Source organism: Gordionus sp. m RMFG-2023, chromosome 5 (assembly GCF_954871325.1).
Source record: "Gordionus sp. m RMFG-2023 chromosome 5, tfGorSpeb1-WG-v2, whole genome shotgun sequence".
Taxonomy (NCBI): domain Eukaryota; kingdom Metazoa; phylum Nematomorpha; class Gordioida; order Chordodea; family Parachordodidae; genus Gordionus; species Gordionus sp. m RMFG-2023.
Genome location: NC_088779.1, coordinates 23,019,116 through 23,046,169, shown reverse-complemented (window position 1 = coordinate 23,046,169; position 27,054 = coordinate 23,019,116). Strand labels below are relative to the sequence as shown.

The following is a 27,054-nucleotide window of genomic DNA, read 5'->3' as shown; positions in this document are numbered from 1 at the left end:
CTTCGAATTAAAATTTAAACATTTTATCGAATCCCTTTTAGGCTTAAATTTTTCCGATTTCAATTGGTCCCTCGTCTCTATGCCCGCTTACTCGGCGGCAAAAGACTTGTCTGGGACGTCTCTTGTGTTACCTCCTTTCCGGCTAACGGAAATACCGACCCCTTGGAACTACAAGAAACCTATAGGTTTAATAAATATAGATTCCTCCCTAATTCTTTTATATTTATTCCCCCATTTTTTAGCGTCCTTGGAAACTCCGGTCCCCAATTTCTAAAGTTCCTAAATTAATTGGGTAGAAGAATTTCGTTAAGGACAGGGGTCAAAAACGAGTCCCTATCTCTTAAACAAAAAATCTAATTTGAAATCCTAAAGGGGAACTACAAATGTTTTTTCGAAACACTCCCATTTTCCCTCCTAGTTCATCAAATATAGTTATTTATTATATATTAAAAACTGTTTTGTTAATTTTATTTATATTTTGCATTGCAACTATATTTAGAATTTAACCACAAAAAAATATTTTTCGTTATAATTAAACAATTATGTTTTAAAATATATATATTAGATAATGTATATACCTTGTAATAGATATAAAAAAATTTTAATAAAAAAAACAATTAAAATGCCAAGATTTTTAAATATTACCTTTTCAAGATAAAGTAAACAAAATGAATTTAATTTAATTTATAAAAAATAATTTGAAAATAGAATTTATTATTGACTTGATAATATTTGAATTTCTATAGTAATTAATAGATATAAAACAATTATTTCACACAAATATTTGGAATTCGAAATAGGAAACATATGGGTTAAGAATTACCATAATATAATTAGATTTTAATTTATATATAAAACTGAGGGTTTTGTTAATAATTTAAAACTGTAAAAACTCAACATTTGAATATGAAATTAACTAATTCAAGTCAGAAATGTCCTGGACAATAAGGCAGCAAAAGTACGTTGAAAAAAACACACTGAAGATAAATACCTCGGACAAAAATGACACTGGACATAAATATAGAAATTTTAGAAAAATTATAAGGCTTAAATAGGTAACCAGTATTTTTTAATTAAATGCGTTCCATTAAATTAAAACTGTTAAACTAATAATTTATAACTGAGAATTTTGATTTAAAAGACAGCGCATTTAAGTACTTCTTTAAAAAAACTCAATGATTTTCAGGAGATTATTGATAGAAAAATATAAGGGTTAAATATTTAATAAGTATAAATACTTGTGGATTAATTGATGTTTAAAAATAACTAATGTTTATTGAATTGAACAAATTATATCGCTAGAGTATTTATGCCACTATTATTATTTTATTTATAGTCAGAAAATATATTATATATTTTAATTTATATAATTATCTTATTTTATGTAACCAGCTTTAAAATTAACAAATGTTGACGTGATTAGCCCATGAACATGAATTGAATGCAAGTGGTGAATATATTATTGATGGCGTCAATAAAAACAGCCTCGCATACATAATTACAATTCCGGGGAACGCAGACGACGGAGGTAGCACCGTTTAGACATTGTACAATATTTGAACAAGGATCGCAGCCAGCTACCATGGTCCCTGGATCCCCACAAGCGAATGGGTTCTGTGTTACAACCTGAATTGTCACTATTGGAGTTATTTGAGTCGAGGTTGTTGGGCTCAAAGTCACTGCTGTACTCAAAGCTGTCGATATGTTCGAAGTCACAAATCCGGCTTATTTTAAGTATATATTTTTTATTTGATTTAATTATACACTATGTATATTAAAAAAAATTTTTTTAATAAACATTTATTTACTAATTTATAAAACTAAACCTACATTTCGATATCCTGTAAAAAAATGGGTGGGTGGTTAATAACCTGAAGGGGCAATTTACGAGAATAATTGACAATTCTTAGAAATACTTCTTTGGGATCATATTTGGTTTATAAGATTTGTCTCTATATTTCTATATTATCTAGAATAGCATTTGGCGTTAAATGAGGGAGTGGGGTGCTCCCTCATAAATTTTCTTACTGGGTCTTTGTAAATATTGAGCGAATTAAAAAATTCTCCCATTCTCCCCAGCCCCTCTTTCAAATGTGGAAAAATTAGCAAAACGTATTTCCCTCACCACCTAATTAAAAATACCCCTCTCTAGAGTATTTTTATTGATTCCTTGAATGTTAAAAACAATTTATCAAATGTCGATGGTAATTAAGTTTCCTTTATAATATCTTAAAAAAACAACATTTTTATTCTATTATATAATAAAATACGACTTACGAGGTGCAGTAGGGAAAGGGCAGCAACAACCATATTGATCTTGTACTTTTTTAGATGTCGGTCTAAGATCGCAAAAAAAATTGCTTGGACAAATAATACCACCTCTAACACCGCAAATCACATTAGGTAACGCTGCGCTATTTGGGCATAATCTACAATCTACATCAATATTGGGACAAGTTCGTTTATTCAATTTTAAAAAAAATGTTTTCAAAATTTGTAATCATTTTAAAATGCACAAATATTATCGCTGTTATAATTATATTATAATACCTACTATTTAATCATATATTATTCTTCATTTGTATATTTGTGTAAATATAATTTCATATTTTTAAAAAAAATTATATTAATTTAATTATTATGAAAAGTTATTTTTATATCAGTTTTAATAAAATTATCTATCAAATAATTTTAAATTATATAGCATATATATTCATTCATTCCTTAAAAATAAAGTTTCCGATCTGACACTCTCATTTTTATTTAAAATTGATTAAATTACACTTAAATATTTCAAACCCAGGCAAAAATATGGAATGAGCAGGGGGGGGGGAGTGACAAATTTATCAAATTCAAATTACAATCCAAAAATATTAAGGGGAAGAACTGGAAGAGAGAACTCGGTAATGGCTAATAAAATAAATAGGTATTTTATTTTTCTTTAAATTTTAAAAAATTTTATCTTAAAAGTATGGGAGATCGGAATCCAGTTAAACTTTCAGGCGTAATTAATCCCATTTTTTAAATTTAAGAGACTGATATTTAAATTTTGTCTCAATTTAGATTTTAGTAACGGGCATTAGTTTAATATTTTATCCAAAATAATATTACGCAAGCCTCAGAATTTTGTTAATAGATGTCTCAACCTTTCTGCCACCTATAATCAATCTCCAATCTTTCGTGACATTTTTTGACTAAAATAAGGTTGGCGGTTTTTGAAAAAAAAATCGAGCCATTTAACAACACCAATGTGCATCACTCACAAAAAAAATATTTTTAATTAATTAACTTATTAAATTTTTCATGTGTCAAATATGTAAATTTTTTCAAGACATGATTATAATTGATGATATTAAATAATATTAATATGTAATTTAACTTTTATTGCAAAGTTTGAATCACCTTTTATAATTAGAGAAAATTTTACGAACATTTATAGTATAACTGGAATAATATTGAAATTTTTTTTGATTTTATTTTTGATAACAAATTTTAAGAAATATCATTTTTTTAAAAATGGAATCATCAGTATTTATAGGCCCTAAATGTTGATAATTTTTTCAAAAAAAAACACTGGGTTTCGAAATTAATAAAAAAAAATTCTAATGTAGGTAAGTAGCATATAAATTATTTTTAAAAATAATCTATTGGGGTCAAATTAGTCGTGGATTTTCACCATATATAAAAATCAGAACAACGGATGAATATTTTGCAAACAAAGCATATCTTAACCATTATATAATAGGAGAGAAACCCGTGAAATCCTAATTTTTAAAAAATTACGATAAAATTCTTATAAAAAGTGAATGTAAATAATCCTTCAAATATGCTGGGTCGGATGTGCCCCAAGTCTCAAGCCTAAATCGAAAAAGATGATCTACTGTTTTAAAATTTCCACGGGTAATAGAGAAGAGTTTTTTTTAAATTTTATATGTTATTTATTTTAAACTCTTCAGTAAAATTCCAAGCAAAATTTTCTCCCAAAATTTAATATTTATTTTGACGATAATATTTTTTCGAAAGGTATATTTAATAAAAAAAAATTAAATAAGATGAATTTGAGTCAGGTGTGCCCCTTGACACCAAGTGCTCTGATCTCCCTCCAATATAAAATTTAAAATCAAATAAATAAAATACTTAAAAATTAACAAAGTAACCTGGTGTAAAAAATGAATCTTGATTGATTTGGTTTTTAATTTGAGACGGTGGACTTTTCTTTTGTTGTGCCCCTTGTTGATCGTTTCCATATTGAAATGAATCTTCGAAATCAATAGCGCCGATATCCTCTTGACCTAACATTTTGACTTGTTTTGGCGGTAACTGTGTAAAGGTTCGGGGTTATATAGTTTTTAATAAATTTTATGTTAGTGTATGATTATTGAAATTACTCCTTCAATTTAACTACTTTATGTTAGTGTTATTTAGAAAAGCCTCAAGATTTTAACATTATCTGCACTTTCCCCGAAAATAGCAGAATGCTTTAACTCATTTTGGCCGAATCGCAAGGCTATAATAATATTGTTTTAGATAAAATTTTGATTTAACTACTTTAAAAAAAAATTGACTAAATTGAGATATTTTTTTATAAATGTATAACTTTTACGATTAGTTTTTTTGTTTTAAATTTGGGAAGGACCATTTCAGATAATAAATTTTTTCTTACAAATCTATGAATCATTTACAAAATATAATCATACCGAGTTTAAGACACATATTTGCGTTAGGAATATAATTATTTGGGGTTTTAACATTTTTGGTTTTAAATTAATAAAAATGTAAAATGAAAAAAAGAGTAAAAATTTTAAAGTAAAATAAATGAATATTTCAAATTAAACGTTATACATAAAAAAAATTAAATAATCATAATTCGAATTAGATTTTTCATCAAACCAAAAACTGGATTATGTGCGATATATTTTCTTCTTTAATATCATGATTCTTCAATTATCTCCTCATAAATTAAAACAGACTTAATTTTTCCCTTTTCTAGCACATTATTAAAATGTTATATCAATTGAAAAAGAAGATTCAACATAAAAATTAAGGAATGATAGGTGGTATGTATTCAATTTACATTCATTTAATTCGCTAAAAGGTATTTTTTCTTTTTCTTTTAATTATAAAGTGGGTTAATTTGAGGCATACTTTGTGAGGAAGTAGACGCTTTGGTAATGTATAATTTGTTTTCCCTAATAAATTAAATTTATATAACTAATTATTGCATATCATTTGGTAAAGATTCATTATAATGATTTATCATTATCATTTAAATAATTCAAATTTTTTTTCTAACTATTAAGTTTTTTTTTACTATGTCAAATATCAGATCATCAAAGCCGGGCTTGGGTAGAAATAAGCTGTAAATTTTCAAAAAAAATAAACCCGGGATATTCATTCACTGATCATATTTTCAATTCCTGGCTTGGGTAGGAATAAGCTGTAAATTTTCAAAAAAATAAATAAACCCGGGATATTCATTCACTGATCATATTTTCAATTTCTCTTTTGAAATTGTGATGTATCCCAAATATTATTTTTTTTAATTATCAGTGCGAAATTTAAAATAATTTTATTTAGTTCTTGAATGAACTTTGTAGTAATCAACTCTGGTTTCTCTTTTTTTTCCTGTTGTATCTTTTCATGTAGAAAAGTTTTATGCCTTTAATGTTATGAAAGAATCTTCCAGATTTTGGCATTCATTTTTTTTTCCAACTAATTTATTAATTTTTTTTTATTTATATTCAATTCTTTTTTTTAGCTAGTTCTTACGTTTCTTCCATAGTCGCCATTTATAAAAATTATTTCAAAATGCATAGAAAATTATTTAAATTAATAAAATTTTAAAAAATTCCAGGGGCCGGCTAAATTTTATTCAGAAAAAAATCCGGGCCAGTATAGTTTTGTAAAATCAATACCATATAAAAAAATACTACCCCCCCCCCCTCCAACCATGACCTTGTAATAAAATAATCAGATCTCAATTAAATATTCCATAACTCCTGGGGAATATGTACAATTTATAGAAGATAGTTGAAATGTATAAAAAAGCTGACTAAAGGATTTATGACAAAAGATAGGCTAGTGAGTAATAATCGATTTTACATAGATGGTTGTCTAAAAACTAGGGATGATCATAATTATTATAAAATGCAATTTAATTCTTAATGACAATTTATTTAATTAATCAATTCCTTTCCTAAAATTGGTAATTAATTACTAATTAGAATTACATATAATCGCTCTTTTATAGAGTTAATTATAATTATGATTCCTTTTCATCTTAATTGTAAAAATAAAAATTAGAGTAGGATTTTATAAAATATCATTAAAAATTAAGGAGAAACTTTATTAATGGACGTATAATATCATATAATACTTCTATTTATATTATAAATAATATTATGATTTGTATTTTTATGTTTGAAAAAAATCGATGTCCTGCAGAAGTTACAATTTCACGGGTTGGCCTGGATTTGTAAAACAAATCTACCTGGCTAATTATAAAAAAATTTTTTTTAGTCCAGACTCGTTATTTTTTTTAAAAAATTACGGCCTGGGTATAAGAATATTTTTTTTGCGACCCTTGTTTATACAATATTTTTTAACGACAAATTTATATAAAAGAAAATTTTGGTTTGAATTTTAAAAAAATATATAAATTCACGGTTCGTTTATAAATCCAAGAAAAGTAGTAAATAATTGAGTGTATAAAATTTATAATTTCACTAAAATTAATTATGATTAGTTGAATAATTTGTTATATATTTTACCTTTATTTTATAAATTTGTTAAGTATTTTCTAAGGATCGATAAAATGGTTTCGAAATGGCAATATGAGAAGTGAAAGAATGTGATATATTTTTCTAAGTAGTGTTGTTGAACGGTCAGGTCCGATTTCGGTTGTTTAAAAAAAAACAGTTATGATTAAAATTTTAGCAAAAATAATATTATGGGAAATTTTGCTTAAAGGTGGCAATAAGGTTTGGACCTCTTTTACCAAGTCAAGGCTTAGATAATATTTTGGCTACTTAATCGGGCTGTGTTTAAAAAATCAAATACAATAATTTTTAAAAATATTTTATTTGATTAATTTATTATTTTATATATTATATAATATATAATAGTCCCGATTTAAAATATTCGACCCGGCCCGGGTATTTTTGAGAATTTTTTTTATGTCCCGCCCAGTATTTAAAATATTCTTAGACTAGGCCCGGATTTATTTTAAACTGCAGGTATTTGAAGAAATATACAGGCCTTACTCGTTAAGTTAAATATATAATAGGTTTAACTCATGTGTTTTTTTAGAAATTATAAAAAACAATATATGAATCGATACCTATAACTATTCTCTACAAAGGTGCCTTATAAATATTTTTAGCAATATAATCGTATTTTTGAAGTTTTATTTTTTGTAAATGTTGAAACTTTGCCCAAAAAGCCCCAATAGCGGTGTTAAACCTCTACACGGGGCTTCCTAAACCATTAGTTCATCAGGCTATAATGAAGTGAAATGTATTTATATTTATTAATAATGATAGGTATAAAATAATTTTATTATTTTATTGTTCAAAATATCATAATAATTCTTTTAAATTGAAGCTAATTATATATAAAAATCGAAACTTAATTTGGGTTAATCTATTAAAATCTGGATATATAAAAATAAAGATCTTAAGAAGAGATTATGATTTCTTAGAATAAATCCTTAAATTTAAAAAAATAATTTATCATAAAATTTTGAAGCTTTCATGAACGTGAACGCGTTCCTTTTTTTTGAAAGTGAACGTGAACGCGTTTGATTTTTGTCGATGAACGCGAACGCGTTCGATTTTTTTAGAAATGTTTACAGCACTAAAAAAACAAATAAATAAAAAAAAATTTAAAAAAAACGAGAATTTTTTTTCGTAAAAATTACTTTAATTTTTTTAAATATACCCGAGCCGGGCCCGAAATTTTTTTAAAAAAACACCCAAGCCGGGCCTATATTTTTTGAATAAATTTTTATTCAAATTTATTAATTTCTTCATTTTTTTAAAAAAAAATCTTCAAATCTTCAAAATTTATTTATTTATATTTTTCTCTTCTAAGAAGAGAAGAGAAGAGAAGAGAAGAGAAGAGAGAGAGAAGAGAAGAGAAGAGAAGAGAAGAGAAGAGAAGAGAAGAGAAGAGAAGAGAAGAGAAGAGAAGAGAAGAGAAGAGAAGAGAAGAGAAGAGAAGAGAAGAGAAGAGAAGATCCTGATTCCGATGGGTTATGGGATATCTTACTATTAACTTCAAAGAAACATTGCAACCGTTTTAAAAATATCGTTAATAACAAACTAAAACTGGGCGTGATATGCTAAATGCCTGAAACACCTTGCCAATAAGTTGTGGGTTTTATTTAATTTATAAATATATATTTATTCTAAAAAAAATTAAATTCATACAATTAATCTTGAAACATCATAGATTATGATAATTCTATTAATATTTATTAAAAATTAATTTAATCTTCCCTTTAACAATTAATAATAAAAATATTTTCAAAATAGATAAGCAAAAAGGAACAATATATATTATAACTCTAATTATAAATTTGACTTTATACTATTTTTATAAATTTAAATATTTATATAAAATCAAAAATCACACAATATTTTAATATTATCTTGAATTTCAACGCCATATCACTTTTCTGTACCACTAGGTTTACACTCACAAGATCTACAATTAAGAAACCCATTTGGACATTTTATGGGGCACATAATTGGAAAGCATCCTAATTCTATTTTAAATATAAAAATTGAAGAAAAAATATAAAAATTAACACTAACTTAAAATATTAACCACATTATATATATAATTTTTTAAGATATCCAGCCGTGTATAAAATTTAAAAAACAAGGAAACATCTTAAATCATTTTTTACAATGATATGGTGGGTTTAAAAATTAAATCATTTATAATCTAGATTAGGGTTAGCAAAATTAGCAATATTATTAGACTAATGAATTAGAAAAAAATTATTTAAAATTTTTTGAATTTCAATACTACATACATAACATAATTTATATAAATTAGGGGCCACAACTCTCAACTATAAAACCGTAAATCAGTGGCGTAGCCAGGATTTTATCATGAGGGGGGTTTTAAAAACGCCCCCCCCCCAAACCTTCTATTTTTTTGAACACTTAATTGCTTATATTTTTGGATTTGTTAAAATTGTTTTATATTTTCATATAACAAAATTTTAGGCTATTTTATTATATATTTTACATTCCTTTATTTAATCATATATATATTTTTATAATTAAAATATTTTCAAAATGTTGATGATTTATATAATACAGATTTTATATTAAAAATTATAATGTATAAAGACTCTATTTTTAAAAAAGTAATTTTTTACAATTATATAAAATATGTGTAATTCTTATGCAAATAATGGTATTTAAAAAAATATGATGATATTATCTTATAAATAATACTTTTTTTACAAAAAAAAGTTGATTATATATTAAAACTAATAAAATCTTATTGCTATTTTTTGATTTGAATTTAAAAAGAGAGATCTACTTTTCTCAGAGATTTTGCTAATTCATCTAGAATCAAATTTTTATCTAAAATAATCCCCTCGTTAATATTCAATAGGGCTAATCCATTTAAACGTTTTTCACCGGTTGTGTTTCTTAAATAGGTTTTTAACCTTTTTAAAGTTGAAAAAGATTTTTCATTAATGCAGGTACTAATTGGCAAGGTGCAGGGAATCTAAAATGCAAATACACATGGAAAGGGCCTACAGAGCATTTTTTCGTCTCAAAGAATACCCTATTCTGTCAAGATTTTTATACCAAAATTCGACATCACAAAGTAACTTATCATATGAACCTACTAAATCATCAGCATAAAACTCTGAGATTTTCTTAATATTCTCTCGTGTTTCAAGTGTAATCAACAGTTTAGACTCAACCGGCAAAAGAAAATAAAAGCTTTGAAAATCAATAAGGGGAATAAAAATGTTTATTTTATAAAAATCCTCAATCGTAGATGCATCAATATTTGAACGATTTGATTGTCTAGAGACTACTCTAGGTTTAAAAATTTCAATTCCAAACATATTAGCAATCTCCTTTACTTTTTCATATATTTCATGAAATTTTTCATCCACATTCTCTCTGATATTTGTTGATATTTCAACAATATCTTTGCTCTATTCATAATCTCCCTTAAATCCAAATCAATTTTTTGTAGCATTTTGCTAAAATCATATGTATAATTAAATAAAAAATAAACATATTGAATTGAAATTAAAAACTGTGGCTTAATAATAGCCTGCAAAAGATTATCGGCATATGCTGAATCTTTTTCCTTGCTTGATATATAAAATTCTAGCGCTGCAAAGAAAACATCATATATTTCAATAAAGAGTTTCACCAACTCTTGTCTTTCGATGAATCTGGTCGGACAAAATCTTTAGTTTTTTTTTTGATTTTTTAAGTCAATATCATGATACGTTTGAATAAATAACTTCCTTTTTTTGGGTGGTGTGAAGCTGCAAATCAATAAATATAAAAATAATCAAATGTGTATATCTATTATTATTTATAATAAATTTAAAACATAAAAATCAAGCGTTTATTAAGAATTTATTAAATTAAAATTAAAAAATTTTTAATTTTTTATATTTTTTCATGGAGTGGGGGGGGGGGGTTGCCACTGCCGTAAATAAATGAGTCTAAAAGGAGGGTCAAATACCAAGCTTTATAAGAAATACCGTGAAAGGTAGAACGCCAATTTAAATAGAAATAAAATGAAAAGAGTGAAGGGATATTATATTAAACATGATATTATAATGTTGGAAGATCTCTCTTTTATAAATATAAATATAAATATAAAATTAAATAAATAATATTTTTTGTACCTCTAGATCCTCCATCCGTATTTGTTGAAATCAAGCTTTTTGGTGTATCTGAAAAATTTAGTCATTTATAATAATCGCATATATGAGTACTGTGTCAGCTTTGGATGGTATCAATTATCCAAAAAAATAATCTCATCAATTATATTATCAAATCATAAGGTATAGCCAATACTTTTTAAAGAAAGTTAGGAAATCTAATTTTATTTATTCATAAGTGGCCCAACTTCAAAATAGATTGAAATATGAAACCCAGTTTTTGAAGCATTCAATTTTTATACATATTAAAAGTTAAGGCTAAGGCCAAACCAGAACTGTTTTAAAATCTGAGCATCTAATAACTCTTTTCGGCGTATGCTGCCAACGAATTAATAAATAATTATAGAAACTCCTTTTCTTCAATTACTATATCTTCCTTATCGTCAAAATAATTTTTATTTTCGTTTTCGCTTTTGGTAATATTCATTTTAAATGTAAAATAGGATTTAAAGAGGAAATATATCTTACTTTATAAATTGTAATTTGTTTTTAAATAAAACTATATTATTTAAAAAATAAATATTTTAATAAAAAATGAAAATAGTATTTATTTGTATTCGTCTGAAAATTGTGAAATCGCAATACAAAATACCTTTAATCTTTAGTAATTTTGTTCAACGTGACTGAAATTTGTTTTTTTAAAAAAAATGATAAACGAAGTTCCTTTTATTTTAGGCGAACTTTGTACGTGAACGCGTTTCTTTTATTTTAACTTGTTCAATTTTAGAAAATCCTCTTATTTTTATTCTTTTAGAAATATAAAATATTAATTTAATATTAAACGAAAATTTTTTAAGAAAAAGGGTTATTTTTAATCAGCTGTTTCCTTTATCATATGTGAATTTTTAGCCAGACATTATTTCTGTCCTTTACTATGATTTATTAATCTGAATATTATTATTTATAGAGCGTAAGCATGGTTAGTATTATTTCATCATCATTAACTGATTCTGAATTTTCAGAATCAGATGAATTAATACTACCATGATTTAATTATAATTAATACTTTACAATTTACAGTAACATCATATATTCAATAAATTAATTCTATCCCTACCATATGTAAAATGTGTCCAAAAAGAATAATGTCAGTTTCAAAATCTTCAAGTTCCAATTTAAAGAGATACTTGATTGTAATATTTATTATTTTATATAGAGGGTGGTCATGCATAGTCAGTTTAAAATATAAAATTAATAACGTTTAATTAAAATATTTTATACCTCCGTCTAATGACAAAATAGGGTCAGATTTGCAGTCACAGGTTGGGCAGCCCTTCTCATCCAGTACATTTCCAAAGAGACAATAAACATCACAAACAGGTGGGCACCTATCTTTAAAGGATATTTTACTTATAAGAATGTGAATATCGAGCAATAGAATTGATCAGTGGAAAACAAATTATCAGGGGTTATGGTAGCATTTAAAAATGCTTCTAAATATCAATAGTTTTCAAATTCGCAAATTATCCCTTAGATTCACATAAAATTTAAAAATGGGTAAAGTTCACACAATCTATTTTTAAAATTGTTATAATTATTTAAAAAGATATTCAAAAATGGGAAATGATCTTGTGTTTTAGCATGTTTGCTAGTTTCGGTATTAAAAACTATATAGATCTTCTGCCATATTGCCAAATTAAATTATTTAAGAAGTTGATATGCTTTTAAGATATAAATAATTACGTATAATTTGACAAAATACGGTACATTAGATATATACCAAAGTGAATGAGAGGAATATATGGAAATCATGTGACCTTTTTAAACTAAATTTTTCTTCCAAAAATATGTAAACCAATAATACTAAACTAAATTAACTCAACGACCAATTTAGACAGAAGAGTTAGGCCCATAGTAAGCTCGATTTTCTCAAGTTAATCACTTAGCAACGTATGTTTCAATTTCATTATAGTAATTCATTGTATCTCCCAGTTGTTAAAAATTATACCTATTCTTTATTTTCTTTTGTAAATTAGACAGTTGAATTAAGCGAATAACGCTTAATGTAAACCACACCTTACTTTCTAGATAAAAATGTCGATTGAATAAAATGAAGGAAAAAAAATGAAAAAATACCAAAAAAGAAACATTTTCTTTACTCAGCTGATGACACGCATTTTATTTTTCCGTGTAAAAATTATTTAGATTTTAAATTATATGAAAACCTAAAAATTTCAGAGCATTTATTTATAAAAAATTCTTCTTGTATGGAAAACAATATGGCGTATCACCAGCTGATTTGTATTTAAGCTGTAAAATTAAAATTCGTGGGGAAGCTATGTTGAAATAAAAAAATGAAATACAAAATTAATAAAATGCAAAATAAATCGTATTAATATCTATACCAAATAAAAATAAATGAATTTATGCCATTTAAATTTCTAAGTAACTTTCTTGACAATCAACATATAAAAACCATAAAAACAGGTTAATCGATAGAGGATCTAAAAAAAATCGAATTAAATTAAAAGTATACTTGATTATTACATAAAAAATCTCATTTGGTTTCCTCCTTACCTTTTTACATTATATAAAACAATAACAAATTTTCCTTTAAAAAAAATCGGGAAAATATGAGCCATATCCGGAGAAGAATCTATGTTGTGGGATTGTTGTAAGAATATTATATTTTTCGTTATTTTGTTTTGCATATGAAAATGATATATTATTAATAAAAGGTTTATATATAATGTGATAATTCCTTATCAAGGGGTCAGCCTCAGGTTAGGGACTTCACCTACACAAATGCCCTCGCAGAAACCCAGATAATCTTCAATTATAGATCCTTCTTATTCATTAATACCGATCTTCTGCTCTATTTTTTACATTTTCGGCATCAAGCTCAATGCTTTTTGGAACACTAAGGAAGGGGATTAGGAAAAAGACTGATCAGCCCAAGGAATCTCTTTTTTCCATGCCTCCTTATACTTTCTTTCCTTCCCCTTCTTAGTTTCTCTTTATTATTTTCTTTTTTAGAGATTTCTTTGTTTAATTTTTACCTTTTTTTTATCCAAAATTATAATTCTATATTTATCGTCTTTATTATTTTAGTCTTCAAAAATTTTTTACATGCCTTTCCTTTTTTATCATATGAAACATTAGTTATATTTACTTAAATGAAGAAATAATTGAAGGGTTTCAATTTTTCATATATTAGAAAGTACCTTTCCTTCCTTGAAATACATATAGTAAGATTTATGCGGAAATCATAAAGAGGATATTTTGGAAGATGTTATGATTGTTTGATTGAATAAAACAAAATTAAAATATAAATTATTTTAGTTTAAGGTATATAAAATAAAAAATGTTTTATTAAATATTATATACCTCCATGATTAGGGTCAGATTTGCAGGCACAGATTGGGCAGCCCTTATCATCCAGAACATTTCCAAAGAGGCAGAAGATTTCACAAACGGGTCTGCAAATATCTTTAACGAATTTATTATATTTACAAGTGTTGTGAGTCAATGATATTCATTTTTGTTAAATTTTTTAGATTTTCTTATAATTTTGATTATTTTCTTATTCTTTTATTTTTTATAATGTTGTCTTGGCTAATATGACAATGAAGATCAGTATTTTTTATATATGAGTTTAATTATTATTATTTTAGCAACCTTCATGCTTAACATGCTTCGGGGTTTTTCAAACACTTACTTTTTAAATTTTCTTATTGCCTGCCAACAATTATTATAAAGGATTGCTCAATGGCCAACAAATTACTAGGGGACAGATGCTATTAATATCCAAATTTTTCAAATTCCCAAAATATCATTTTATTAACACAAATGTTTAAACTGTATAATTATTTTTAAAAGTTAAAATATTTAAAAAGATATTCAAAAATGGAATGATCACGTGTTTTAGGATTTCTTGTTGTGAAATTAAAAATATATTATCTGTCATATTGTCAAATTACATGTTTTAGAAGTTGCTGTACTTTTGAACAAATAAATTAGAGTAACACTATCAGAGTGCATTATGCACAATTTGACAAAAATATGTACATTTGCTATAAAGTGAATGAAAGGAGTATATGGTAAATATGTTATCCTTCTGGACTATTTTTCCCCAAAAGTATGTGCAAACAAATTAAGCCAAGGATCGATTTAGATAGAGGAGTGATAAAAATTGAGAAATTTTTTTTTTAAATTTTGATGGAATGGGGAAAAAAATCAAAGAAACATGAAACATTTTCTATATTATTGTCTAAGTTTGATAAATTAGTAATTAAAATGCGATATATAATTTGTTAAATATTCTATAAAACTTTATTTTATAACACTTAAACTATACTCTATATTATTTATTTATTGCTAGCTCAATATATCGATTTCGATAACTAAGTTACCTTTTTAGTTCTCGTTAGTTTATTGTGAATATATGTTCGGGTTAAAGGTGACATAATTATCGAAAAAGATTAAAATCATAATTTTACTTTTGTTTGTCGCATTGTAATCTACAGGGGTTCCTGAGAAATAATCAACTAAGCCTAAACATTTCGATATTTAAATGCGTTATCAATTTTTTATAAATTACCTAAAATAACCAGACAAGCAATAATATATGATAAAAATTTCATATTCATATTGGATTAAACAAGTTATAGGTGAGAAAAATGAGTAAAGTTTATAATAATGTTGTATATTTATATTTATTAGGCCTTTTTTTCATATTGAAATAACATTATTACGATTTTTTGGCAAAGATGGTTGGCAAATAATGTTTTTTTTAAATTGTTAATTAAATTCTCATATACTTATGAAACAAACAAAATGACCTTAAACTAGATTTATATTTTATTGTATTTAGACGAAAAAATGAAAAGCAAATTAGCAATTTCTGGGAAATTAATTTTATAAAATTCGTATTTTAATTTATAAAGTGTATAAGGCAGATAATGATCAAGTTCAATTTTGTGAATGCAAAAATAATTTTAAAATATTTTTTGGTATATCTTTATAGTTTATTTAGTAAATTTTCTTAGGGAAATTTTTGGGAAAAATAAGAGAATATATAATCAGGAAATGTCAGGAAAAATTAGAAGAAATAAGGTAAATGGAAAAATAAAACAGTTACCATAAACAATTCATTTTTATTAGCAAATAATATTATTAAAATAAGAAAATCGATTGACAAATAAATACGGGATTGAGCCTATAAAAGAAGAGTCTGTAAAAAGCGAAGAAGTAACTTACCAAAATAATTTAAACGTTGTTTGGATATTTTTATATTTATCTACGGTAGAAATTAATAATTAAGGAAAAATATTTGATTTTTTAAATAATCATAATTTTTTAAGTTATAAAAATATACACAGGAGACATTTTTAGCCTTTTGTGGGACATGTTTCAGCCTATAATTTTCTATACATTTTATTCATTGTTTTTTCCATATAAAAAACACAACAAATATGATATTAATATACAATTATGATATAAATTTAATCACATTTATTACAAATTAAAAAAGGATTAAATTCGCAACAAGAATTCATGTTTGCATAAATAACAATCTCGGCATTGGAACCAATATTCATTTTGATAGTGTCCTTTTTTGCCACATACCAAGCATCATTCTTTTTTTCTAGCGATATTTATATATATTTAATATTTTTTTTGCTTTTCTATTATTTGTTTGTATAGTGTGGTATTTTTTATATAGAGATGATGTCAAAATTGATAATGCCATTTGATTTCTAATAATATCATAACTCGGTAATATTAAATTATTTGTTTAGAGATAAAATGTTTATTTTATATATTTAAGACACTGATATCTTCAAAATTCTACCATGGCCGTACTATAGTTTTAAGAATATAAAAATTTGATTTTATTATATTATTTTGTGTTTGGGTAAAATATTAATGATAGCAAGCTTGGCTTGTACAAAATTGAAAATCAAAGGATATTTGGTTCCAATGAATCAAATTCAATTGTTAAAAAATTGTCTGATTTAGTTGTAAAGTAAAATTTGAGTTATTGTCTTGTATAAATTTTTAATCTTATTAGATAATGGAACTGACATTTTGAATGTTTTTTCTAAAGCTCAAGATTTCATGAAAGGAAGATTTGTCTTCTAATTTTAAAGGTTATAAGTTTCATATATTTCAATCCAAAAAGGAAGGGTATAATATTTTCATTCTTAAATATAATATTATATTTAAGCTTTACAACCAGCATGTTTTATGCTGCACTTGATTTGATAATAAAGAAGTATATTAAAAGATTTAATGGTGAATCCATGAAATTTTTAAATCAATTCTCATTTTTTACATCAAATGGAATAGTTAAAAAGACATTTATTAAAGATAATTTCGCGGATATCTGTAAATTTCACTATTTGAATTCAAGTCAAGTTTTCGACGAATTCTAACATTCGTAATATTTAATGATGACCAAAAAGGTGGATACATATGTTACAAATAACCTGGAAGTTAAAATATCAAAAGAGTTATCAGAATCTGAGAATTAAATATTTATTTTATCAAAATGTTTATTTAAATACATTATTTAGCTTCTCCTGATGATAATGATTCTGTGACTTGTTATGACTTGACTGGAAAAACTATTCTTCTATTTCATCTTACTCTACTTTAAATTTTTCTGCTCTAATTTATCAATTCATATAAATGTTTATTAACTACTTTCAACCTCAGATACTACTGGACGGGTCATGAGCAAAATAGAACTTATTAAAACAAGACTTCGGAATACTTGGAAAGATTCATTTGTAATAAGTTAACCTAACTTTTTTCATCTTATCTTACTCTAACTTATGTAAATTATTATTTTTAAAAAATATCTTAAATTTCCTTACTTAATTTTAAATATTGTTTAAAGTTTATAATATTATTTACATTATTATAGTTATTATAATATACATTTTTTTAAAATGATTATTTCATCTATTTTTATAATTTCGAAAATTGTAATTGAAGGTGGGAGTCAAAATTTTAACTACTTCTTTTGATAGTATTTTTATGAGGGTATTATTCAGGAAAAGTGAAGTGAAGTAAAGTAGTAAATAATAATTTCATTTTCATTAATAACATTTTCATTTTTTCTGATTAGTGGGTACCTAGGTAGCTCGGAATATATAAACACACCAATTTCCCTGATTTTATATTTATTTCAGTTACATTTATTTAATTATAAATTATTAAAAGGTTTTACATCCAATTATTTAAACAGGACACCAAAAATATAATCATCTGTTATATATTATTGTCCATGTCGTCACTAGCCCTTACAATCTCAAAGGGCTCCAAAAAATTTAAATTATTTCAAAATTACCTCTTTTTTTAGCTAACTCAAAATTATCTTATTTTTAGCTATTCAAATATAAAAAAAAATCAAAATTTTGAAGAGGTTCTTCAAAAACGTTACTGCTATAGTCTCTACCAAAATTATAGTTTACCCCCCCCCCGCCAACACACCAGTTATTAAAACTCTAGAGTGACATAACCAAGATTAATTTATGGGGTTATAAACCCTCATTTGCCTTATGAAAAATTTTGATTATTATTGATTTTCCAGTGATTATTTTATTTTGCTTTTTAAAATTTGAAACATCTGTATGTCATCTCTGTTACAGTAGACTGAACAATTGGAAACACAATAAATGTAAGCCATTGTTTTGGGCTTTATGAAGCCTTATGAGTGTTTTAACCTGTAGAATGATCAGAACATAGTAAAAACAATTAGTAACAAAATTTTTTGGCTCAACTTTAAGCTTAAAAAGCTACTAAAAGGATTTTTTCTGAAAATTATATTTATGTTTAATGCAAAATTGTATTAGACTGTATAAAAAAGGTTACTAGCAAAATAAGATAAAATTGTTATAATTGGCATCATGCTAAAATAAAAAATATACAATAAATAAATATCTGGACTGAGCTAATATTTAGTACCTGACATGATTAACACATTAATTCCTTATTAATTATGCTAACTACAAATTAAAAAATTTATATAAAAAAATAAAAACGAAGACCGTAAACTTTTGGGAACACTAATTCTGTAACTTATTATACCAAACTTGGTAGTACATTAGTACATTTATATCCTTATTCTGGTACCTGATTTAAAGGGGGAAAAAATTTATGGTAAAATAAGAAATAAATTGTCAAAAAACTACTCAAATAGTTTACATTTTAGTATAATCTTTATAGCGTTTGATTAACAATATATAAAATAAAAAGATTATAAGCGAAATACGAAAATAACTAAAATTCTCAAGATTTAATAGAACTAAGAATATAGGAATATTAAGACAATTATAATAAAAAAATTTTTTTAAAAGAAAATTAAGATCATCATTATAAAAAAAACTTTTTATTGAATTTCAAAAGTTAACTAGATATTTCAGGTATGACTTTGATACTCTTATAATTTACCAGTGGTAGTATAAAAAGGTAGTCAAATGAACTTGTGACATTTTTGGAAACATTGATACAGAAATAAGTTAGATTGATTACAGTGATTAAAAATAATTATAATCTGATTTTCTACCTTCAAACGTTATGCCTTTTACAATTGATAATTAGAAATATTTTTAATCATGGCATTCCTACATTTAAAAAATATACGATATGATAAATGCTATGTTAAAACCCATTGTTAAAGAGTAAGTTTATTTAATACAAACATACATTTATTATATCAGGAAAAATTTATAAAATTAATCCTGAAAATTAGAATTTGTAACAATTATATATTCTTTAAAAAAATCATTTTATTTGTCCAATAACGAATAATAAAAGAAAAAACATAAATTTATTAGCATAATATATTAAATATAACTTCAGTTTCTAAAATTTGACTTTCAAATCATTTTTGATTATTTATAACATTGAATTTATATATTTAAATATAATCGTATCGTATATTCGTATAAAATTTAATATTATCTTGACTTTATTTCGTATCTGATACGATAGGTATACAATTGCATTGTCCACAATTAACGGTCCCCGTTGGACATAAGAAGCGGCATAACAATATTGTAAAACATTTAATGTCTATAAAAAATTAGTCAAAAGATATTATTAAAAAAAAATTAGCACTAACTTTTAAAACAATTATATACATTATATTAATTTAAGGGTGAGACAAACAGGTCGGCATCTGAAACCTCTTTTTACAATTATATTGAGGATTAAAAATTAAAAGTTAAACTGAATAATCTATATTAGCCTTTGTAAAATTAATAATAATATTAGAGTGATGAATTAGAAAAAATTTAATTTTAACACAATATACATATACTAGCTAATAACCCGTCAAGAATGGCGTGGTCGAGGGGTAATTAGTTAGTTTGTGTATATGGTATACTAAATATGCTTTATAGTAAAATTTAGGAGAAAAAGAGGTAAAATTGTTGCAATGTAACCCGTAAGCATTAAGGGTAATAGAAATATCAAAATTTAAATTTGTGATAGGTATCATATTGGGTAAATTTAAAAATAGAGATTCTTTTAAATTTTTGAACTTTAAATATGGACTATTGGCCTCAAAATTTTGTTATGCAGACACAGCTAGGCCTGATCAAAAACCACGTCCCATGCAACTTTCCCAATTTGGCCATTTATTTCTATTGTAATTTAATAATAATGTCTTAAATTTAATTTTATATTTAGAATAAAATTTAAATTTGTAATAGAAATCATATTGGGTAAAATTTAAAATAGATATGCTTGAAATTTTTTTTTAATATGGACCAGACATTGGCCTGATTTTTTTTCTTAAACCTTGCTAACCCATAATAATTTTGTAATTTTTTCCCAAGCCTGGAGATAGGTAAATCTCTGAAAATCATATTGTTGGGAAAATATTCTCAAGCCCGCCAAAGACCATAATAATTTTGTTAGTTGAGAACTGAAATAAAATATATATAAGTCATAATTCATTTAAAAATAAAATCACAATATGAAAGAATCAGGCCTGACAATTTCTGCAAAAAATTTCCAGGCCAATGTCTAGCCCATATTTAAAATTAAAAAATTTTCAAGCATTTCTATTTTATATTTTACACAATATGATTTCTATCACAAATCTAAATTTTATTCTAAATATAAAATTAAATTTAAGACATTTTTATTAAATTATAATAAAAGTGGCAAAATTTTATGAAAGTTGCATGGGACTTGGTTTTTTGATCAGGCCTGACTATGTCTGCAAAAAAAAATGTTCAGACCAATGTATAACTCATATTTAAAATTCAAAAATCTTAAAGCATCTCTATTATAAATTTTATCCAATATGATTTCCATTACAAATTTAAATTTTGATATTTCTAATACATGCTCACGGTATACATTGCAACAATTTTACCTCTTTTTCTCCTAAATTTTTATATTTATATAAAATTTATTAATAAAGTATATTTAGTACCATACACACAAACTAAATAATTACCCTTCAACCCCTTCTAGTATGGTAATAAACGGCAGAATTTTAAAAATATCAGCAATTAATTAATATATATATATAATTGAATTTTAAATTTAAATTTAATTTTATTCAAGTTGGTGCATGCTTAAAACATACGACTTTGAAACGGGAGGTTTGTGGTTCGACTCTCGTAGAGTGTAAAAAAATAACATTACACTATATAGTCTCCTTAAATTTTAAATACATTAGGAAGATACGAAAACGATCATGTTTTGATTATCGAGATTATATATATTAGATAATTTATATAAATTACGACTAGTAATTAACAACCTATTACATTGTGAATAAATGAGTGTCAGATACCGAGTTTCACACGAAATTACGTGAAAGACGCAACGCGCCTTATGAATGCAAATGCTATTGAAGATGTAGAAAGAGAGTATAAATATAAATATGTTGGAAGAATTTCTCTCTAAACATTACAATTAAATTTGGTATTTTTTTTGTACCTGTAGGTTTTTCATCCACCTTTGTGATATTCGAAATCAAGCTATTTCGGGTATCTACAAAATTGAGTTATTTTTATAATAATCGCAATAATAACTATACTATTTTAAATGGCTTAAATGGCAGCAGTAAAACGATCTCTCTAATTAAATTATCAAATGATAAAGTCTTGCCAATATCTCAGGTGCCTAAACAATAAGCCTCCTCCCATTCGCAAATTTTTCATTTCTCTTAAATATCATTTTAAGTTACTAAAAATTTCCCCCATTTCAAGACAGAACGTTTTTTCAAAGCGGCTTTTAGGTAATATAACCTGCAATCAATTTTTGCCATTTTTTTAATCGTAAATAGAAAATACTGGTTTGATTTTAATAACGATTAAATGGCGTTTTGAAATGTGGCTCTTAATTGTGTTTTTAAAAATATTATATAATTAATTCTAGAATTTAACATTTTTTTTGGAAATAAAATCGCTGGTAACATTACCTAAACCGCTTTGAAAAAAACTTTCTATGTGGAAATGGCCTAAGGAAGAATTTGAAACAGTAAAAGTTAACCACTTTTTAAAATAACGATAATAATTCTGATGTTTTTAAAAAAGGTTTTTAATTTTTTAAAAAAAAAGAAGTGGTAACCCAAAATTATTTTACAAAAATCTAATATAGCCAAAGTAAAATTTATTGGGAAAAAATTCATCTAATAGTGCCCCTCCCCCCTTTACCAAAATCCTGTACACGCTATCGGCTTTAATTTCACTTATTAAATGTGAATTAAAAATAAAAGTCGCGCATCTTCCAGGCGCGAGATTATTTTTTTTTATTCTAAGAATATTAAATTTTATGCGTGAAGTTGGAATTTATAGTACCTATGTTCAAGCGGTGCTTAATTTACAAAATCAAACCAATAGATTGGTATAATTTATGAATATAGTGTTATGACAATAATTGCATAAAATTTATCCGGTGTTACAAAATATGCGATACATAAAAATAATAGCAAACTAGATAAAAAACAAAGTATATGATATTTCTGAAGTATTATATAAAAAAGTTATTAACCATTTTAAAAAATATTAAAGCTATGAAAAATCAGCTGTGATTTCGATAGCGTTAAATAACGCAACGCTTGAACATAACACGTTTACTATAAATTCAGCTTTGGGCTATTATCATAAGGACGTTCTTTCGTTTGAACGTTCGATAAATTGAGCGTTAAAAATCTTTAAAACTATAAATATTAGGTTATTCCACATATATTTTTTTTAAATTGTAAATGGCTTTTTTTAACTAACTCAATTTTTTATAATTATACTATTCTATTTATACTTAAAAAATCGGAAATATTTATAAAATTGTCATTGAAATTAATAGAAAGTCTTATGAAGAAGGATAATCACGAATTTGTCTAGTGATAAATCGAAATTATAGATATTTCAGATAATGACAAGTTTATAGATGAACAGTGTATAATGTTAATTAAATATATATATATAATCTTATAGGTTATGAAACCATTGCTACTCCTTCTTCAATTATGGAGGGTGAATGCAAAATATTTGGGATGTCTCATTCCTCCAATAATCTTAGTAATAATGAATATTAAAAAAAATGGACTTATATTATCTACAATTTATAATTTAATTATATTTATTTTAAATAGATGAGAATACTCATATAAATATGAATATATACTTATTAGCAATCATTCACCTGTTATTTAAATTCTAGTTTTGGATAAAATTAGAGGCCAACGAAGGAAAAAAGCTTTCATTCATTTTGAGAAAAGATTTTGACAAACATAAAGAAAAATCAGGTTTGGTTTCTTTAAATAACAATACACATGCCAGATTAAATCGATAAAGATAAAATATATTTTTTAATGCGGATCTGATCAATCTTTGTTAAAATAGACATAAAGTTATTCAAAACTATTTTATATAATATATGTGTAATTTTATTTTTATTATAGTAACAATAACCCGTTACTTTTTCATTAAATATTTTGAAGCATCGTTTACAGCACCATATATTATTAATTAAATATTTATTTATGTATAAAGTAAGTATAATAATTAAAACAAATTTAGAAGCATAATTTCTAACCATATTAAAAATTATAAGATTGTACACTCCCCCCCCCCCACCCTGACTTGTAGTTTATAAGATATTTTCCTTCGAGTAAATACAATTTATATAGAATAGGGTATCTACCTTTTATTTAAAGATTATTTTTATTGGATAATTAAATCTTTCATTATTTTATATATTATTTAAAAAACTGTAGCATTTGAAAAACTTAATATTTTCTATTTTTAATATTGAAAAAAATAAAAAGCCACTGAATATAATATATTCTGGAAAAAAGTTTCAGGTGCTCACATGAATCAACTGCAAAAAAATAATAAATATGCAATTATTATTTATTTTTTTGGAAAGGGGTGGCGAGGTTGTAAAATTATGCATGGTTGGTCAGCTTAAGATATAAAATAATTAAGTTTTTTTCCAATTATATACTTCTGTACCTAATTTCGAAATATGGTTTAAATTGCAAGCACAGGCTGGGCAGCCCTTGGTATCTAGATCATTTTCATCGAAACAATAGACCGGACAGCTGCAATAATCTTAACTAATATTATATTTAAGAGTGAAAATATAGAGAATTATTGTGAATGATTGATCAATAAATAATAGGGAACTGGGCAGAATTTACAGATTGTGTAAACTATAAAGGCCCATTGATTTTAAGCTATATATCCATTTGATTGAAAGAAGATTCTTTTTGAAAAATATCCTAACTGTATATAATATTTTAAAAATTGTTGAAACTATTCGGAAATGGAAAATAATCAGGTCTTTTGGCGCGATATATTGTTGCGATATTATTATTTTCTGTCGCATAGCCAAAATGCATTATTTAAGAAACTATGCTTTCAAAGAAATAAATTAGAATATTGACACTATAAAAGTGTCATTATAATTTGTCAAAAATTGACAGTACATTTGCTATACCAAAGTTAATGAAATGAATAAATTTATGAACATGTGATCTTTCTTAACTAATTTTTTTCTTTTTCAAAAATATATGAATCAATGCACACTAAACTAAATTAAAGACCAATTTATTAATTATGTCTTGGAAAATAAATTGTTTTATGCCTTTTCTCTCTTTATAATATATCAAATATTAGTTCTATTTACTCACATAAAAAAAACAATTTAACAGAATTATTTTTAGTTAGAATTGTTTATATTAAAACTCGCTCACACTAATCGCATCGCAACATATGATTTTCAATGTCATAAGAGAGATTCATCGCATCGCTCAGTCATTGTAAATTATACCTATTCTTCACTTGTTTTTGTAAATTTCACAGAGATGAACTTATCGAATAACGCTTACGGTAAACTAAACCTACATAGATAAAAATCTCGACATTAATTTCCTTAACATTTGAATAAAATGAAAAAGAAAATTACAAAAATACAAAAAAATAGGAACATTTTTCTATACTATTTTATCTTTGAAATTAAATCAAAGTTTGATAAATTAAGCAATTAAAATGAGATAATTTGTTAAAAACATATTTGAATCTATTATTTTATATAACTATAATTTTAATGCTACAATTTTATTATTTTATAATATATAAAGTATAGGCTATGATATTTTATTAACCACTTGTAAATATATCAATTTCGATAACAATAGACCGATACCTATTTAGTTCTAATTAGTATATTGTGAATAGTGAAGGTGGACAAGTTTTTTTTATTATCTAAGTTTGTTTTACTACTCAATTCATATAATTTTGTTAATAGATTGTGTAGAATTTATTTTATATTATTTTTCCAGAGGTATATTACTTTATTTTTTGTTGAATTTCATCTTCTTTCTTTCTTTCTTTTTTATTTCATTTTTATTTTGCAATATACTATGAAAACGAAAATTTTGTAAAAAAAAAGAAAGAAGTATTTTATTTTTATTTTGATTTGATAAAAACTAAAATACCAGTCCCAGACTGATTTTTTATATTTGGGGCAACGGTTTAAACCGGTCTTTTATTTGATGACGGTGGTCTGGTTTATGTGTATCGGTCCGGTTTGGACTAAAAATATGGTGATGACCTTCACTAATGGTTAATATATAATATCGAATTAAATGCGACATAATTATTGTAAATATCATAATTTTTACCTTTTGGAGCATACGTCCTATTGATTGCTGTCGGGGTTCCTGAGGAATAATCAACTAAGCCTAAAATTAATAATTTCGATATTTTTATATTTTTTTTCTCAATTGCAAATACCTACCTAGTATAACGAGAAAAGCAATGGTATATGTTTCAAATTTCATATTAGATTTTTAAAAAGTACGGAAGAGATGAATTTTGTTGTAATATAATTTTAGATTCGTTAAATTTGTACTTTATATTTAATTTGCATAAAGAGTTCTTTTGGATTTATTATTATAACGCGTGATAAAAATATTATATTTGAATTGAAAATAATTTAAATGAATATTATTTATAAAGAAGATTGAAAAGAGTAAAAATTCCAATACCATTGGGGAGATCTTTTACAAGGTTACAGATTAAATCATGGGGAAATTTTCATATATTATTTTTTTTTTATTTTTTTTTTTAATATTTTTTTTTTATTTATTTTAAAATTTTTTATTTATTTTTTTTAGATTGTCTGGATTTTGGTAGAAATTTTTGAATGTTACCTTTTTCTTTCAATTGGCGTATTTTTAGATTTTTTTTTTGATAAATAAATATCGTGTGGATTTTTAAGGAAATTTTTTGATACAATATCAAAGTTTTTTAAATTTAACATTGTATATATGTTATGTTTATTCAAATAAATTGATTAATTATTTAGTATACCTATTTTTATTAAATTCTTAAATATACTCTGTTTTTCTAAATTCTTAAATATACTTTTTTTTCTAAATTCTTAAATATACTCTTTTTTTCTAAATTCTTAAATATAGTCTTTTTTTCTAAAAAATATACTCTTTTTTTCTAAATTCTTAAATATACTCTTTTTTTCTAAATTCTTAAATATACTCTTTTTTTCTAAATTCTTAAATATACTCTATTTTTCTAAATACTCTTTTTTTCTAAATTCTTAAATATACTTAAGATTTTTTTTTAAATTTAAAAAAAATAATAAAAAAAAATATATTTTAAAAAAAATAAATAAAAAAA

General features: G+C 24.7%; 2 protein-coding genes and 1 long non-coding RNA gene across 8 annotated transcripts; 1 reads left to right on the top strand and 2 right to left on the bottom strand.

The window, feature by feature from the left end:
* Positions 1–1,302: 1,302 nt before the first annotated feature.
* Positions 1,303–15,601, bottom strand: LOC135929293 (BPTI/Kunitz domain-containing protein 4-like). Of its 4 annotated transcripts, XM_065465806.1 has the most exons (7): positions 15,480–15,601; positions 15,379–15,432; positions 14,267–14,368; positions 12,161–12,271; positions 10,904–10,951; positions 10,511–10,534; positions 10,398–10,453 (listed from the first exon to the last, which is right to left on the bottom strand). In XM_065465806.1, the coding sequence occupies exons 1-7, from the start codon at positions 15,526–15,528 to the stop codon at positions 10,413–10,415; spliced, it is 429 nt and encodes a 142-aa protein (XP_065321878.1). In that variant the 5' UTR covers positions 15,529–15,601; the 3' UTR covers positions 10,398–10,412. The 4 variants fall into 4 exon arrangements, with proteins under 4 accessions (XP_065321875.1, XP_065321876.1, XP_065321877.1 ...); XM_065465805.1 differs by lacking the exons at positions 10,398–10,453; positions 10,511–10,534 and adding an exon at positions 8,459–8,767 and having other exon boundaries at positions 15,480–15,588; XM_065465803.1 differs by lacking the exons at positions 10,398–10,453; positions 10,511–10,534; positions 14,267–14,368; positions 15,379–15,432; positions 15,480–15,601 and adding exons at positions 1,303–1,724; positions 2,278–2,436; positions 4,158–4,320 and having other exon boundaries at positions 12,161–12,254.
* Positions 15,602–15,905: 304 nt separating this feature from the next.
* Positions 15,906–17,073, top strand: LOC135929942 (uncharacterized). The gene is made up of 5 exons (XR_010572673.1): positions 15,906–15,994; positions 16,043–16,129; positions 16,413–16,657; positions 16,710–16,907; positions 16,953–17,073. It is a non-coding gene; the product is annotated as an uncharacterized LOC135929942 (long non-coding RNA).
* A 2,751-nt stretch (positions 17,074–19,824) lies between these two features.
* On the bottom strand, positions 19,825–26,583 carry LOC135929830 (uncharacterized). 3 transcript variants are annotated; one of them, XR_010572643.1, is made up of 5 exons: positions 26,156–26,583; positions 26,040–26,099; positions 24,367–24,470; positions 21,848–21,901; positions 19,825–19,963 (listed from the first exon to the last, which is right to left on the bottom strand). XR_010572643.1 is itself a non-coding variant. In XM_065466556.1 (5 exons), the coding sequence occupies exons 1-5, from the start codon at positions 26,196–26,198 to the stop codon at positions 19,860–19,862; spliced, it is 360 nt and encodes a 119-aa protein (XP_065322628.1). In that variant the 5' UTR covers positions 26,199–26,583; the 3' UTR covers positions 19,825–19,859. The 3 variants fall into 3 exon arrangements, 2 of the variants coding, with proteins under 2 accessions (XP_065322628.1, XP_065322629.1); XM_065466556.1 differs by having other exon boundaries at positions 24,367–24,465; XM_065466557.1 differs by lacking the exon at positions 24,367–24,470.
* Positions 26,584–27,054: the final 471 nt, after the last annotated feature.

What these genes read in the sequence shown, in the direction of transcription:
- LOC135929293 (XM_065465803.1), bottom strand. An exon ending in AGATTCATTTTTTACACCAG is followed by an intron (nt 2,437 to 4,157) that starts GTTACTTTGTTA and finishes ATATTGATGTAG; the next exon opens with ATTGTAGATTATGCCCAAAT. An exon ending in CCCTTTCCCTACTGCACCTC is followed by an intron (nt 1,725 to 2,277) that starts GTAAGTCGTATT and finishes ACTTAAAATAAG; the next exon opens with CCGGATTTGTGACTTCGAAC.
- LOC135929830 (XM_065466556.1), bottom strand. Translation starts at nt 26,198, where the DNA reads ATGAAATTTGAAACATATACCATTGCTTTTCTCGTTATACTAG. An exon ending in TGCTTTTCTCGTTATACTAG is followed by an intron (nt 26,100 to 26,155) that starts GTAGGTATTTGC and finishes TATTAATTTTAG; the next exon opens with GCTTAGTTGATTATTCCTCA. An exon ending in TAGGACGTATGCTCCAAAAG is followed by an intron (nt 24,466 to 26,039) that starts GTAAAAATTATG and finishes ATATTAGTTAAG; the next exon opens with ATTATTGCAGCTGTCCGGTC.